The 16309-nt window shown below is 61.4% G+C and overlaps 1 protein-coding gene across 1 annotated transcript; it reads left to right on the plus strand.

Annotated features, from left to right (window-relative positions):
* Nucleotides 1-3213: 3213 nt before the first annotated feature.
* LOC311425055 (nuclear receptor subfamily 2 group F member 5-like) lies at nt 3214-11829 on the plus strand. Its single transcript, XM_084500535.1, has 3 exons — nt 3214-3564; nt 9762-10289; nt 11279-11829. Exons 1-3 carry the CDS (start codon nt 3216-3218, stop codon nt 11551-11553), a joined length of 1152 nt encoding a protein of 383 aa, XP_084356661.1. The 5' UTR covers nt 3214-3215; the 3' UTR covers nt 11554-11829.
* The last annotated feature ends 4480 nt before the right edge of the window (nt 11830-16309 follow it).

Here is a 16309-nt window from a genome sequence, read left to right on the forward strand (position 1 = left end):
TTGTGGGTGGTAATGGGGGGGTTTGGGGGGGGCTCTGCAGGTCCACACCCTATAAATTGGGGGGGGGGCAGGGAGGGGGGGATATAGGGTTTTGGGGGGGGGAAATTGGGGATGTGGGGGGGTTGGGGGAGCTCTGTAGGATCAGCCCCTACAAATGGGGGGGCAGAAAGGGGGCGGGGGGTGATGGGGGGGCTTGGGGGGGGCTCTGCAGGCGCAGCCCCCGCTTATGGGGGGCTGCAGGGGGGGCGCTAGGGCACGGGGAGGGGTTTTTTGGGGGGAGGGGAGGCTCGGGGGGGTTCCCGTCCTTTTTTTGGGGGTTCCCTATCGTTTTGGGGGGGTTCCCTGTCTTTTTGGGGTCCCCCCCCCCCGCCCGCAGCCCCCCCCCCCCGCCCTCACCGAGCTCCGCTCCGGCTGCGCTCCGCCGCGGGGCACGATGGGAAATGGAGTCCCCCCGCCCCCCCTCCGCCCCGTCACGTGCCCCCGGCGGAACTACAGCTCCCAGAAGGCTTTGCGGCCCCGCCCCTCCCCTCCCCTCCCCGGGAGCCCACGGAGGGGGCAGGGGACACGGGGGACACCCGCGGGGGGGACACGAGGGGGGTGGGGATGGGGGGAGAGATACCAGGGGGGTGGGACACGGGGAGTGGGACGTGAATGGGATGGGGACACGAGTGGGGGGGGACACGAGTGGAGGGGGACACGGGGGGTTCATGTCTGTGGGATGTGACACGAGTGGGGTGGGACACGAGTGGGGTGGGGATGGGGGGAGAGATACCAGGGGGGTGGGACACGGGGAATGGGACGTGAATGGGATGGGGACACGAGTGGGGTGGGACACGGGGGGGGGACACCAGGGGGGTGGGAGACTGGGGAGGTGGGACACGAGTGGGGTGGGACACGGGGGGAAGGTGACACTGGGGGGATGGGACACTGGGGGGGGTTTGGTGCCTGTGGGACGTGACACGAGTGGGGTGGGACACCGTGGGGACGGGATACGGGGGGGGGTGACACCAGTGGGGTGTGACACCAGTGGGGTGTGACCTCGGGGGGGCTGCCACGCCAGCAGGACGTCACGCCAGCGACCCCGGGAAGGCCCTTTCTCAGCATAGGGCCACCGGTTGGGCCCTGTGGCCATAAATCAGGGCCCAGTGACCCTAAATCAGGACCCGGTGGCCATAAATCAGGGCCCGGCCCATTCTGCTGCCGCCCCCGAGCCGCGGTGGCCGTCCGGTGTCCCCCCCGGTGTCCCCTGGCTGCCTCCACCCCCCCGTGCCAGGAAATTGGCCGTTTTCCTTCTTTTTTTTCGGTGGCGCTGACCCCATCCATCCCTCCCCGCCGTCCCCGCTGCTGTCAGGAGCTGAAATCTCACGAATTTTACCCAAAAGGGAGCTGGGGGGGGGGATTTACGGTGCCGGTGCCCCCCTAACCCCAAACCTCGGCACCCCCCGGCCCTGGCCCCTTCCCCACCCCCACCCCCCCCGGGGTCCGTCCCCAGCCCCCCCAGCCCGGTCCCGGTGCCCCCCCCCCTGGGACCCCCCTCGGGGTCGCCCCCGCCCCTAAACCCCGCGCCCCGCTAAGCCCCGCCCCCTCCTCCAGACCACGCCTCCTTTTCGCATTGACCCCGCCCCTCCTCCCGCCTCGCCCCGCCCCCTCGGCGCTGATTGGTTCCGCCGCGCCGGCTCTCCGAGGGCGGGAGGGGGAGGGGGCTGGCGGAGGCCCCGCCCCTTGTGCCCTTATATGGCGCGACACGGGGCGCGCCGGCGGGAAAGGGGCAGGGGCTGGGGGCGGTGTCACGTGGCGCGCACCGGGTCGGGAGGGGGCGCGCCCCCACGCGTGTCCGTGCTCCCCGTGGGGCCGCGCACGCCCCCTGCCCCCCCCCCCCGTGCGCTCGCTGCCCCCCCCACTCCCGTGGCACCCCCAGACCCCTCTCCTCACCCCGCTGCCCCCCCCACGCGTGTCCAAGCACCCACGCGAACACATTTCCCCCCCCCAGCCGTTACCGGGGGGGGGCTCCCGGCTACCCAGCGCCGTGCCCACGCGTGGTCTGCCCACGGCCGCGCGCATGGGGAGCCGCCCAGCGCCCGGCAACGCGTGCAGACGGACGGACAGACAGACAGACAGCTCCCCCCACCCACCCACCACCCCCCACGCAGCCCCCCCCCCCCCAACCCCGTCCCCGTCCCGCCCCGTCCCGCCCCGTGGGGCGGTGACCGGCCCGGGGCGGCAGCGGCGAGGGGCAGCGACCGCCGCTCCGGGCCCCCGGGGACCCCCCCCCACCCTACCCCCCCCACCCCCCCCACCCTACCCCTTCCCACCCCGGGGTCCCCCCCCATTAACGGGGAGCCGCCCCCCTCTTCCCCCCCCCGGAGCCGGGACCCCCCCCCCTCCCCTCTCCTCCTCCTCCTCCTCCTCCTCTCCGCCGCCCGCCCCCCCCCCCCCCCCCCCCGAGGACCCTCCCGGGCAGCCCCCGCTCGGCGGCGGGGAGGGGAAGGAACTTTTTTTTTTTTTCCCTTTCTCCTCCTCCTCCTCCTCCAGTCCTTCCCCATCCCTCCATCCCCGCCGCACTCCGTCCCCTCCTTCCCGTCCTCTCCCGTTTCGCTCCGACGCTTTCCCCGGTCCCCCCCCCCCCCCCCCCCTTTCGACCCCCTCCACTCCGGTCCCGGGGTCCTTTCCCCATCCCGGTTCCTCCCTTCTCCATCCCGGTGCCCCCCCCTCTTATCCCGGGGTTCCTTCCCATTTCGGAGACCCCCTCTTCATCCCAGTTTCCCCCTTTCCATCCCAGTCCCCCCTTGTCCATCCCAGTCTTCCCTTTCCATCCCAGTCCCCCCTTGTCCATCCCAGTCTTCCCTTTCCATCCCAGTCCCCCCCTTTCCATCCCGATCCCCCCCCCTTGTCCATCCCAGTCCCCCCCTCTCCATCCCAGTCCCCCCCTTGTCCATCCCAGTCCCCCCCTTTCCATCCCGATCCCCCCCCCTTGTCCATCCCAGTTCCCCCCTCTCCATCCCAGTCCCCCCCTTTTCCATCCCAGTCCCCCCCCCTCTCCATCCCGGTCCCCCCCTTCTCCATCCCCATCCCCTTTCCCCATCCCTCCCCTCGGGACTCCCACTTCCCCGGGGGGTTGGGGGGGGGGGAACTCCCCCTTTTATCCCCCTTTTATCCCCGGGAGGGGAAGGAGGGAAGGGGGGGGGGGGATTCCCTCCCGGCCCCGCCGCCCCACCATGGCCCTGGCGGCGGGGCCGTGGCCGGAGCCTCCCCCGCCAGCTCCGTGCGCCCCGGAGACGGCGGCGGCGGCGGCGGCGGCGGGGGGGGGGGCGTCCAAAACGCCGGGGGGGGCGGAAAAAGCGGCGGCGGCTGCGGATTGCTTGGTGTGCGGGGACAAGGCGAGCGGCAAGCACTACGGGCAGTTCACCTGCGAGGGCTGCAAAAGCTTCTTCAAGCGCTCGGTGCGCCGCAACCTCTCCTACAGCTGCCGGGGGGGGCGAGACTGCCCCGTGGACCAGCACCACCGCAACCAGTGCCAGTACTGCCGGCTCCGAAAGTGCCTCCGGGTCGGCATGAGGAGGGAAGGTGCGAGGTGGTGAGGGTGGGAAAGAGGGATGGGGATGGGGATGGGGACCCCCCCCCGAGGGATGGGGTCCTCTCGGAGTCCTGGAGGGGTGCGGTGGGGAGAGGGGTTGGGGAGGGAAGGGGGAGAATGGGGAGAGAGAAAATGGGGAGGGGGTGAGGGGATGGGAGTGGAGGGGGGAAAGGGTGGGGAAGGGGAAAAGGGTGAGAGGGGAAAAAAAAAAAGGGGGGGAGAAGTGGTGGAAGAAGGAAGAGGAAAAAGTAAAAAAAAATAAATAAATGATGGGGAAAGAACGGGGGAAAAAGGGAGAGAAAGCAAAAGTGGAAAAGACAAAAGAAAGAGAAAGGTGAGAGAAAGGGAAAGCAAAAGAGAGCAAAAAGAAAGAGAAAAGAGAAAGAGAAAAGAGAAAGAAAAAGGAAGGGAGGAAAGAGAAAGGGGAGGCGAAAGAAAGAGAAAGTGGTAGAGGGAAAGTGAAAGAGGGAGAGAAAGGGCTGCCGGAGGGAAGGAAAGAGAAAGAAAAAGGGGAAAAAGAGAAAAAGAAAGAGAAAACTCCGCCGCTTGCTTTCATTTTTCCTTCCCCTCTCCTCTGTCGATCTCTCTCCATCCTCTCGCCCCCTGTTGCCACCTCTCGTCCCGTCCAGCCCCCTCCCCAATGTCGGGGTGCCGGGACCCCGACTCCCTGGGGGCGGCCGTGCCGGGGGCCCTTGGTTGCCCCTTGCCCCCCTCTCGAAATGGAGACGAAACTTCCCCGTGCCGCGGCCGAGCATCCCCCAGCGCCGCCGAATCCCCTCGCCCGTCTCCTTATCCCCAAGGGCTCCGTCTCTCCCTTATTTTTTTCCCAACCCAAATTCAGCGGCGGGTCCCCCGGTAGCCCTTGGGGGTTATCCCCCCGGGGGGAGGACGAACCCCAGCGCTTCGCCCGAGCTTTTAATTAGGGCGAATGGGGCCGGCGAGCGGCGCGGCGCCCGGTGCCCCTCTGCTCCCAGCTCTGTCGCTGCACGGAGGGACCCGGCTCCTCGGCTGGCTTCTCTCTGCCCCCATCGCGACCGCTCCTGTCAACTTCGGGGCTCTTTCGGGTTTGGTTTTGGCTCGATTTATGGGGCCGTGTCCGCGCAGAGCCGCGAGCGGTTTCGCCTTCCTCCCCGTTCCGCCCAGAGCAGGGATGCGGTTGGTAAAAGAGCAGGGGATTAGAGGGGCAGTAATACAGATTATTCTTTCAAAGATTAGGAATTTGGCTTTTGGGAGGAGTGTCCGGCAAATCTGAAGTTAATTAGGCTGAATTAGCTGCTCTAATACTTAGCGTGACCGGGATTAAAATCGCCTTTCCAACCAGCAGCGGTGCGACGTGTGCCGTTACCTCGTCCGAGCGCCGCGATCACATTTTGCTTCTCCTGTTTTTCTTTTCTCCCCAAAGCAGCGGCTTTAGAAACCGGTGGTGCTTCCTTCGCTGCTTGGTTTTATTTTATTTGAAAGCCTGAAATTGCGTGTTTGGGCGAGCAGGCGACGGCGAAGCGCTGGGGGCTTGGCGCGGGTGCCCTCCGGCCTCACCGAGCCGAAACCTCGGCGCTGCAGCTCCGCCGCCGAACGAACCGCGCGGCGTCCTCCGTGCTGGGGCACGGGGCTGGCGACTCATTAATTAATCGTAAATAATTGCAGCGGTGCTGCAATTACAGGCTCTGCTCAGACGGCCGAACCCCCGTGTGCTGTGCGTTTGCTGCCGAATGGGAGATTTATTCAGCGGTGGCCGGCAGGCTTGACAGCGCGAAGCCTTTCCCGTTGAATTCGGGCTGATTTTGCCTCCGTCGCCCCGAGCTGCAAACTATTCTCCCGTGTCACGCAGCACCTGAAGGACCGAGGGTGTTCCTCCCGCTGCTCAAAGCCCGGGGATTTGTCCCCGTCCCTTTTCTTCCCGCGTTGGTTGTCGCCGTGCGGGTGCCGTGGGCCGCGGGAGGCGAGCGGCTCGAGGGCAGGATTAGGCAGGAGAAGGGTTTGGGGTTTTTTGCTGCCTGCCTGCACCAGGCTGGTGCTGTTCAGCAACGGTTGGGACCGCCCGTGGCCACGCTCCCACCTGCAAAGTTGCCGTTTTTAGAATTAAAATATTGTTAAAAGGGAACGGAGGCGCTAAATCCGGGCAGCGGCTGGGGGAGAGCTCCCGTCCCGGCGAGAGAGGGCATCGCGCCCCGGCTCATGGAAAAGGATGGGAAACGGGGAAATTGCATGAAATGATGGGGATGGGGGAACTGCATGAAGTGCTGGGAAATAGGGGAACTGCACAAAATGATGGGAAAGAGAGGAACTTCATGGAATGAGGGGAAATAAATAGAGGATCGCCAAAAATGATGGGAAGTAGAGGAATCGCACAAAATGATAGGAAAGAGGAGTCACCAAAAATGATGGGAAATAGAGGAATTGCACAAAATGATAGGAAATAGAGGAATCACCAAAAATAATGGGAAATAGAGGAATCACCAAAAATAATGGGAAATAGGAGAATTGCAAGCAGTAATGGGAAATGGAGGAATTGCACAAAATAATGGAAGACAGGATTAATGATAAGAAATAGAGGAATCACCCAAAATGATGGGAAATAGAAGAATTGTGAGCAATAATGTGAAATGGAGGAATTGCACAAAATAATGGAAAATGGGATTTGCAAGAGAAAAAAAAAAAAGATGGGAAATAGAGGAATCGCACAAAATAATGGGAAATGGAGGAATTGCACAAAATAATGGAAAAGAGGATATGCAAAAAAAAAAAGATGGGAAATAGAGGAATTGCATAAAAATGATGGGAAATAGAGGAATTGCAGAAAATAATGGGAAATAGGGGAGTTGGGGCATTGGCATCGGCGCGGGTCGGAGCCGCTGAGCGTCCCCGTGCCACCGGCCCCGCTGCCACCTTGGGAGCAGCAGGAAAATTGTCACCTCGGTCCCTCGGGAGGGCTCAGCCTGCGAGGTCCCTGGTGCATACACAGGGCTGGGGCTTTTAGGGTTTTCTCAGCATTTAAATCGACGTGATGTTAAAATATATCTATGTATTTAAAAGGCTCTGGTGAGGGCAAGATCTGCTGCAGGCGACCGTGTCGGTGTTGGCTGGAAGGGAAGGAGGTGAGGGGCTGGTGCGGTCGGGCACCGGCTGGATTTGGGGTTGGATTTTGGGTTTAGGGCTCTTTGGGATGGCCGCAGAGTCCACACTGAGCCATGCCACGGCCGATCGGCCTCATCCCCTGCTCCTTGCTGCGGACGGAGCTGAAAACGGCTTAATTGTCCCCAAAAACCCCGCTCCGGTGAGGAGTGCGTCCTCCTCGTGCTTGGTGGAGCCCCAGGAGCGTGGCCGAGTTGGGGACTTTTGGGGACCGGGCGCTGGGTGGGACGGGTGCGGGGTCGTGCGGGGTTGGCCCCGTCTGCAAACGGGATTTTTTTTGTGTGCATTTTTGTAGGGCGAGGGCGGCCGTCCCCCTTTTCCCAGCGTCGCCCGGTCGTGGCGGCTCGCTCCCCAAACGGGCTCGAGCCTAACCTCGATTTTTGCTTTTCTCCCCCCAAAAAAAGGCCGGTGGCAGCCTGCGTGTGCGCGGGGAGAGCCGCCTGCAGCCGATCTCCACGCAGCCGGAGCAGGGGATTAGCGCCCGCAGCAGAAATCCCACAAATTCCCCAGGATTTCTGGCGTCGCCGCTCGTGCCGAGGCTGCCCAAAACACGGGGTTTTAACCCCAATTCCCTCGGGAAACCTCTCAGGGAAGTGGCCGTGCTGGGAGAAGCCGCTCCCGGAGTTCGGCGTTCATTTGGTGGCACCCGTACGGATCCACGACCCCGCTCGGGTCGTCTCCAAGACCAAAAAAAGATTTTGGGGCCATTCAAAAAAAAAAAAAAAAAAAAAATCCACGGCTTAGTTTTGGGCTGATAATTGATATTAGCATCGCCCGAGCACTGCAAAGCCCCGGCGCTGGGACCTGCTGAGCTGCACCTGAGGTTTTATTGAACCGGTATGAAATTTATTGAACCTGTATTAAATTTACTGAACCTGTATTAAATCCCCTCTGGTTTCGCCGTCTCGTCGTGTCCCCGCGTGCTCGGTGCCGGCGCTGTGTGGATCGTGCTGGGCACTGGCTCTCAGGGGGTCGTTTGGGGTCAGGATTTGGATTCTTGGTGTTTTTTTTTTTTCTTTTCTTTTCTTTTTTTTTTCTTTTTTTCTTTTTTCTTTCTTTTAATTCAGAAAAGGCAATTGCCACGAGCTGCTGCCGCTGCCTGTGCTCGCCCTGGCCGCGCTGCGGATCGGGGTTCGGCACAAGGAGCTTGGCCGTGGCTCCGTGCCTCGGTTTCCCCACCTGGTTGCCCCTAATGGCATCGCCCCACGGGCCCCAAAACCCTCCTGGCACCCGCCTGGGTTGGGCTGAATTCATTCCTGGAGGACGTCCTGGGTGAAAGCGGTGCAGGATTTCGCTTGGAGAGGTGAATTAAACCTTGGCCATCGGGAAATCACTCGGGGTGGGACACGCAGCACACTCACGATCCTGGTGACCAGGCCGAGTGAGCGGCGTTTGGGTGTTTTGATGAACCAAATTTTTGCCTGAAAAGGGGCAAAAAGAGGTTTCAGTGGGTGCGAAGTCACCCCCTTTGGACTCATACAGCGGCTTTTTCCTCTTGTGGTGGCGAATTCGGCCGGGCTCGCTGCCGTAATAAATCCAATACTTGGTGGTGCAAGGGGGTTTGGGGTGTGCAAAGGAGGTTTGGGGCGTGAAAAGGGGGTTTAAGGTGATGCAAAGGGAGTTTGAGGTGATGCAGAGGGGGTTTGGGGTGTACAAAGGGGGATTGGGGTGATGCAAAAGGATTTTGGGGTGATGCAAGGATGGTTTGTGGCTGTTGGTGCTGCGGTGAGGATTTGGGATGGTGCAAACGGGGTTCGTTGGTGCTGCAGTGGGGATCCGGGGTGACACGAGGAGGGTTTGGGGTTGGTAGAGGTGCAAACAGGGCTGGACCCAAGGTGAGCGCCGGGCTGCACCCCGCTGGGGTGACGCTGAGCGGAGGGAGCATTTTGGGATCATTTTGGGTTCATTTTGGGAGCGTTTTAGGAGCGTTTGGGGAGCGTTTTGGGAGCGCGGGGCCGCACGCTGCGCCCCGAGGGGTGGGAAGCAGCTGGGGCAGGAGGAGCCGAGGGGTTCCTGGGGCACCCGGTGCCCGAGGGGAGGCCGGGGAGCGGGGCCGGCCGCAGGGGTGATCCCGACCGCTGGATGACACTTGGGACTGTCACGCCGCATTAGGCTAAGCCCCGCTCAGGGCCTGCCCCCGCGGCGGGGGGCGGTGATGCCAGGGGCGAGCGGGGGGCCGGGGAGGAGGTGTGAGGACCCCCACCCGCCGCACGGATCCGGCCGGTGCAACCCCAACCCCCGATTTTTTAATTTTTTTTTTTAATTTATTTTTTTTTGGGGGGGGGGGCTGTTTGCACCCCAAGATGAGCCGCAGCTGGTGCTGGGCAGGCGGATGCCCCTCGTAGCCTGTCCCACCCTCCTGGCTAATCCTTTGGGGTTTTAATCCCAAATGGGAAGAAATTCGGGGGGTGGCAACAGGGACACAGCCCCTGGGGGGCACCCCCGGGCCCCTCGTTAGCACAAGCTCTTTGCAAGAATGTGGTGACCCCAAATGCTTGCGTTCGGGCCCCAAAAAATCTGTCGTGCCCTTCCTTTTGGGCCACCTTGCTGCACCCCATTCCCATCAGTGCACCTCATTCTCACTGGGGTACCCCATCTCCTCTCTGCACCCCATTCCCTTTGGGGCACCCCATCCCCTCTCTGCACCCCATTCCCATGAGGTAACACCATTCCCATCAGGACACCCTAATCCCCTTTCTACACCTCATTCCCATCGGAGCACCCCATTCCCTTTCTGCGCCTCATTCCCATCAGGACACCCCATTCCCTTTCTGCACCCCATCTCCTCTCCGCACCCCATTCCCTTTGGGGCACGCCATTCCCTCTCTTCACCCCATTCCCATTGGGGTACCCCAATCCCATCGGGACACCCTAATCTCCTTTCTGTACCCCATTCCCTTTGGGACACCCCATCTCCTCTCCACACCCCATTCCCTTTGGGGCACCCCATCCTCTCTCCACACCCCATCCCGGCATTTTTAAGCCCCGGGGAGGTTTCGGGGGACGGCACCATGGGCTGAGCACCCCAGTGCTGACCCCCTGCTCCTCTCCTCAGCCGTACAGCGGGGCCGCATGGCTCACGCCCAGAGCAGCCCCGGCCAGTACCCGCTGGCCCCGGGGGACCCGTACGGCGGCCACGGCTACCTGAGCGGCTTCATCTCCCTGCTGCTACGCGCCGAGCCCTATCCCCCCGCCCGCTACGGCGCCCAGTGCCTGCAACCCAGCAGCGTGGTGGGCATCGAGAGCATCTGCGAGCTGGCCGCCCGCCTCCTCTTCAGCGCCATCGAGTGGGCCAAGGGCATCCCCTTCTTCCCGGACTTGCAGCTCTCCGACCAGGTGGCCCTGCTGCGCCTGGGTTGGAGCGAGCTCTTCGTCCTCAACGCGGCGCAGAGCGCCCTGCCCCTCCACGCCGCCCCGCTGCTGGCCGCCGCCGGCCTCCACGCCGCCCCCATGGCCGCCGACCGCGTCGTGGCCTTCATGGACCACATCCGCGTCTTCCAGGAGCAGGTGGAGAAGCTGAAGGCGCTGCACGTCGACGCGGCCGAGTACGCCTGCCTCAAGGCCGTGGCGCTCTTCTCGCCCGGTGAGGGGGCGTGGAGTAAAGGGGGAGGGGCCTAAGTGGGGCGTGGTCGCGGTGGGCGTGGCCTAGAGGGGTGGGGTCGGAGTGGGCGGGGTCTTAGTGGGTGGGGTTGCGATGGGTGGGGGTGCCGTGGGGTGATGGGGTGGGGGTGGGATGGGAGTGGGCAGGGGTAAATGTGGGTGGGGTGAGGGGAGGAGCTTAGATGGGTGGTTGTGGGCGGGGCTTAATGGGGTGTGGTTCTGATGGGGCGGGGCTTAATGGGGTGTGGTTCTGATGGGGTGGGGCTGAATGGGGTGGGGGTGGGTGGGGAGGGCCGGGTGAGCTGGGAGTGAATGGGCTGGGGAGGAGTGGGCGGGGTTAAAGGGGGTGGGGCAAATGGGGTGGGGCTTAATGGGGTGGTTGTGGGTGGGGCTTGAGGGGGTGTGGGAAATGGGGTGGGGTGAAAAAGGGTGTGGTTGGGGGGGTGGGAGTGGGTGGGAGGGGCTAAAGGGCTGGGAGGGGATGGGTGGGGCTGAAATGGGGTGGGGTTGACTTGGGGGTGGGGCTAAATTGGGGGCGGGGCTAAATTGGGGTGGGGCTAATTATTGTGGGGCGGGGCTCATTATTGCAGAGTGGGACAGGGCGGGGTTAAATGGGGTGGGGTTAAACAGGGTGGGGCTGGAAGGGGCGTGGCTAAACGGGGCGTGACCGATTGGGCGTGGCTAAACTATCCTATACCCGGGTGTGGTCAAATGGGCGTGGCCTATCGACCCCAAAAGTGGGCGTGGCCACCCCCCCACCCCCCGCAGATCCCCTTGGGGGGGGCTCCGTGCCTCAGTTTCCCCTTCCCCATCCCTCTCCTCTCCACGGGGCTGGGCCCCTCGGGTGGGTCTCAGGGAAGGGGGTCTCAGGACGGGTTGGGGGTCTCAGGATGGGTTGGGGGTCTCGGGACAGGTTGGGGGTCTCGGGGGGGGGTGTCCCCATCCCCTCTGACGCCCCCCCTTTCCCCGCAGACGCCGTGGGGCTGTCGGACCTGGGCCACGTGGAGAGCGTGCAGGAGAAGTCGCAGTGCGCCCTGGAGGAGTACGTGCGCAGCCAGCACCCCAGCCAGCCCAGCCGCTTCGGCCGCCTGCTGCTGCGCCTGCCCTCGCTCCGCATCGTCTCGGCGCCCGTCATCGAGCAGCTCTTCTTCGTCCGCCTGGTGGGCAAGACCCCCATCGAGACCCTGATCCGCGACATGCTGCTGGCGGGCTCCACCTTCAGCTGGCCCTACATCCCCATGCAGTGACCCCCCGCCCCCCATCACAAAGTCCAGGGGGCTCGCGACCGCAGTGGCCTTGGGGACGGGGGTTTTGGGGGCGGATTCTCGGTTTTCTTCCTTTTTATTTTATTATTTTATTCTTGTTTTTTTTTTTTTTTGCTCCCTCCTCTCTCGTTGAGGCGGGGTCGGGGTCGGCGCGGGAGAGCGCCCGAAGCCACGCGGGAGGCTCCGGGTGCGGGGCCGGGCGAAGGGAGAGGTGTGGACTATTTATAAAAATCAAATAAAACCTATATTATATCCTAATTGCCTTGAGCGACCAAACAGCGTGTCCTCATTCATGTTTTTAATGTTTTTCCTTATTGTCGGCGAGCCGACGAGCTCCTTCGCTCTGACTCATGGGCTGGTTTATTTTATTTTATTTTATTTTATTTTATTTTATTTTATTTTATTTTATTTTATTTTATTTTATTTTATTTTATTTTATTTTATTTTATTTTATTTTATTATTTTATTTTAAATTTAATTTTTATTTAATTTCATTTATTTTTATTTTACTTTATTTCGTTTTACTTTATTTTATTTCATTTCACTTTATTTTATTTCATTTCACTTTATTTTATTTCATTTCATTTTACTTTATTTCATTTCATTTCATTTCATTTCATTTTATTTTATTTTTTCCCTTTTTCCCCACTTAAAAAATAACCCAACACCTTTTTTTTTTCCTTTCCTTGGCACTGGAGCTGGCAGTGACGCTCGCTGAACGCGTGCCAGCGCCGCTCCGGCGCCGCGCCCCTCCCCGGGTGGGATGGGGTGACCCCAGTCTCATCCCAGTGCAGCCCCATCCTTCCCAGTACGGTCCCCTTCTGCTCCCAGTATGCCCCATCTCCCCAGTATGACCCTGTTAGGCCCCCCCAGTATGGTCCCAGGGCAGCTGCAGTCTGATTTCAGTATTCTCCCCAGTTTGGTCCCATTATGCTCCCAGTCTGATCCCACGGCAGCCCCAGTCTGATACCAGTACAGCCCTCATGCTCATCCCAGTATTCCCCCAGTCCAATCCCAGTATTCCCCTGGGCTGATCCCACTATGCCCCCAGCATGGTCCTAGTGTAGTCCTCAGTTTCATCCCAGTATACCCCCAGCCCTAACCCAGTATACCCCCAGCCCTATCCCAGTATGCCCCCAGTCCTCTCCCAGTGCAGCCCAGTCTGCAGGTTCCTGCGGGCTGTGGCGATGCCGCCAATGTTTTATTGCAGATTTTTAAAAGCCCATTAGAGAAAAGTCAAAAATGGCCTTTTCAAACCAAAGGACACGGGCCCAGCTGCACGTGACCCTTCTATAAATAACGTCCGGGGGGCTTGGGGGGGGAATATTTTAGGGAAACACCGCACGGGGCTGAGTTATGGGCGGCCAAGCACCAGGAGAAGGGGCGCTGGGCTCCCTTCGAGGGCGAGCTGGAAAAGGCCACGGGGAAAAGTTACCGTGGGGTGGGCTCAGCCCCTCGTCCGGGGGGGAATCAGCCCGGCTCGGTGCGGATTTTTGCTAAAAAAAACCCAAATTGCATCGCCAGGGTGGGAAGCGCCGTTGGGCGAAGGCATCGCGGCGTGATGGGCAGAGCCGTCACTCAAAGTCAATCAGAGCCGGGGAGGGTCGGCGCGGGGAGCCAAGATTGGGGAGGGGGGGGGGGCTGGTGGTGGAAATTAAAAATAATAACAAAAAAAAAAAAAAAAAAAAAAAAAAGCCACTTTTAAGCAGTGAGAGCAGCATGGGGGATGGGTGCAGCCGTTTCGCACATCACGATGCAGCCTCCCCGGCTGGTATTTTTCCCCCTTTTTTTCTCTTTTTCTTTTTTTTTTTTTTTTTTTTTTTTCCCCCTAATAATGGATAATATGTCCAGGGAAGGTATGAAATTGCTGCCTCGCGTTATCCACCTGGGGCTGTTTCAATTCCCTTTTCCCTCCCCCGGCGCCTCGTCTATTTGCATGTAAAAGCGGTGCGCCCGTGTCCGTCCGTCTGTCCGCCTGTCCACCCCGCTGTCTGCCCCCCCTAAAATCCAGGTGCACCCTCGCCCAGACATCCTCCACCCCTGGCAGTGCTGCAACTCGCCTAAAAACCACAGGAACACGTGTGCACACAGGTGCACGCACACGCACACCCATCCATAGGCATGCACACCCCACGTACATGTGTGCAAAGCCGTGCACATGCGTGCAAAACCGTGGGAATGCTTGCAAAGCCATGCACACAAACCTGTGCGCACTCATGCATGGCCATGCACAGCCATGCACGTGCTTGTACACCCATGTACAGCCACGTACAGCCATGCACACCCATGTACAGCCATGCACACTCATGCACACCCACGTACAGCCACGTACAGACATGCACAGCCGTGCACACTCATGCACATCCATGTACACCCATGCACATGCATGCACAGACATGCACAGCCATGCACACTCATGCACACCCATCTACAGCCATGCACAGCCATGTACACCCATGCACACCCATGCACACTCATGCACATCGATGTACACCCATGCACATGCATGCACAGACACGCACAGCCTCTCACAGCCATGCACACTCATGCACACCCATGTACAGCCACGCACACCCATGCACATGCATGCACAGCCTCTCACAGCCATGCACACCCATGTACAGCCATGCACATGCATGCACACCCATGCACAACCACGCACACCCATGCACACCCATGCACACTCATGCACACCACCCAACACCTCTGTCCCCCTCCCCGCGAGACCGAAGCCGCGCCGCCGGCTGCTAATTTTAACTAATTGGAGCCGATCCAAACGGGGGAGCAGATAAATTTCTCCATGGATCGATTAAGTGGCTGCTTGGCTGCCGGGCTCCAGCGCCCGGCCGGGACGGCCGCCGCAGCCCCGCTCCCCATTTGGCCACGCCGACTGCCGGCTCCATCTGCCGCGGCGCTGCCCGGCTGTCGGAGGGATCCGCGAGGTGCGAACCGCTTGTCAGGACAATCTGGGGAGCAAAAAAATTGAGGAGGGGGGGGGTGGGGGTGGTGGTGGTGGTGGAGGGGGGGCTCGTGGCAGTTGTGCGAGGGGCGGCCAAGCTCCCTGGCGGCTTCGTGCCGCCACGCTTCGTGTCCCGGCCACGTGCGCGCCGCCCCTTGCGCCCGCCCGTGCGCGCGTGGCGGTGCCGGGGATCGATAATTGGGAGGTAAATTTGCGGTCAGTAGCCAGATGCTGTGCGCAGGGGCTGCCACGGGGAGTGTGTGCACGGCTCCTTAACCCCTTCCCGGCCACGAGCGGGTCCCCCCGCCGCAGCGACGCCTTCCCAGGACACGGAGCCTCCGTCCCTTGGGGTCTGGCATCCCCACGGGGGGGGATTTTGGTGATGGAGGGGGTTCAGGCAGCACCCAGGGGTGCAGCACCCCATGGGATGAGCTCTGAGGGGTGCCAGCAGCCTGTGCCCACCCTGCAGCAGCCCGCCTTGCTCTGGGGAAACTGAGGCACAGCCAGGGACGGGGCAGCCGCGTGTCCCCCCCCCCCCGGCTCCACTCCCCTTCCGGCTCTCAGCCCTGCTTGGGGAGAACTCGTCAAGGTCGCCTCGGTGCCAGGAGCTAATTTACAGTGCTGACATTAAGGCACCAGACAAAATCCGGCACCCAGGCGCTCAGGTGGCGTATATACGGCGGGAGGATTTATCGGCCTGCACTCAGGCAGGGGCTCTCCATGGGGCCGGCAGCAGCCCCCGGAGCAGCCCCCCGGGTGCCCACGCTGCTCCCCAGCTCCCTGCAGTGGGCCTGGGGGTCCTCATGGGCTGGATCCAGGCTCCTGGCACATAGTGGGGTCACCTCCCAGATCCCCACCCTGGGAAGTGCCCTGCTTATCCTTATCCCCGTCCCTAGCTCCATCCCCAGCTCCATCTTCATCTCTGTCTCTGTCCTCAACCCTGTTCCCATCCCTGTTCCCATTCCCACCATCATTCTAGTCCCCATCCTTTCCCCATTACCATTCATTCCCATCCTCATCCTCATCCCCATTCTCATTCCAATCCCAATCCCCATTCCTGTTCCCAGCCCCATCCTCATCCTCATCCTCATCCTCATCCTCATCCTCATCCTCATCCTCATCCTCATCCTCATCCTCATCCTCATCCCATCCCATCCCATCCATCCTTGACCCTATCCCTTTCCCCATCCCATAATCTGGGGGTGCCCCCAGGCCCCCAAAACACCCCTCGACCTCCTGTGGTGGCACCAGGGGACATTTGGCTCCATCAGCGCCGTGCCACGTTGCCACCAGCCCCCTGTGCTGGGGAAAATGAGACACCCACAGCTCTGAGCTGGGCACTGGGACGAACTGGGGGGGGCCCAGTCATGCACCGGAGGGGTCTCCACCACCTCCAAACCATCGGTGGCTCCGAACCCACCTGGAGAGGGGAGGCGAGGGCCCCAAATGAGCCGCGTGGATTTGGTGGCGGGCGGAGGGCGATTGGATTTGGGACCCGTCCTTGGGGTGCCGGGAAACCCAGCCCAACCCTTGTATGAGACACTAGAGAATCCACCACGACGCCACCGGCAGCCCGGCAGCGAGGTTTCCTTCCCAGGGAGCGGCCGTTTGGGGCTGTGCGGCCCCATTTCTGGGGCTGAAACCGGGGAAGGGGGGGGGGGAGCGAGGGATTTCACGCCCCCGGGGTCTCCCCCCGCAGACCCCGCTGCTTTCTAACGAGCTTAATTCCCTGTTGAGTCAACACCATGCTCCAGCACCCCCGGCCCCGACCCCAAAGCC

Source organism: Aythya ferina, assembly GCF_964211825.1.
Source record: "Aythya ferina genome assembly, chromosome: 29".
In the NCBI taxonomy this organism is placed as follows: Eukaryota; Metazoa; Chordata; class Aves; order Anseriformes; family Anatidae; genus Aythya; species Aythya ferina.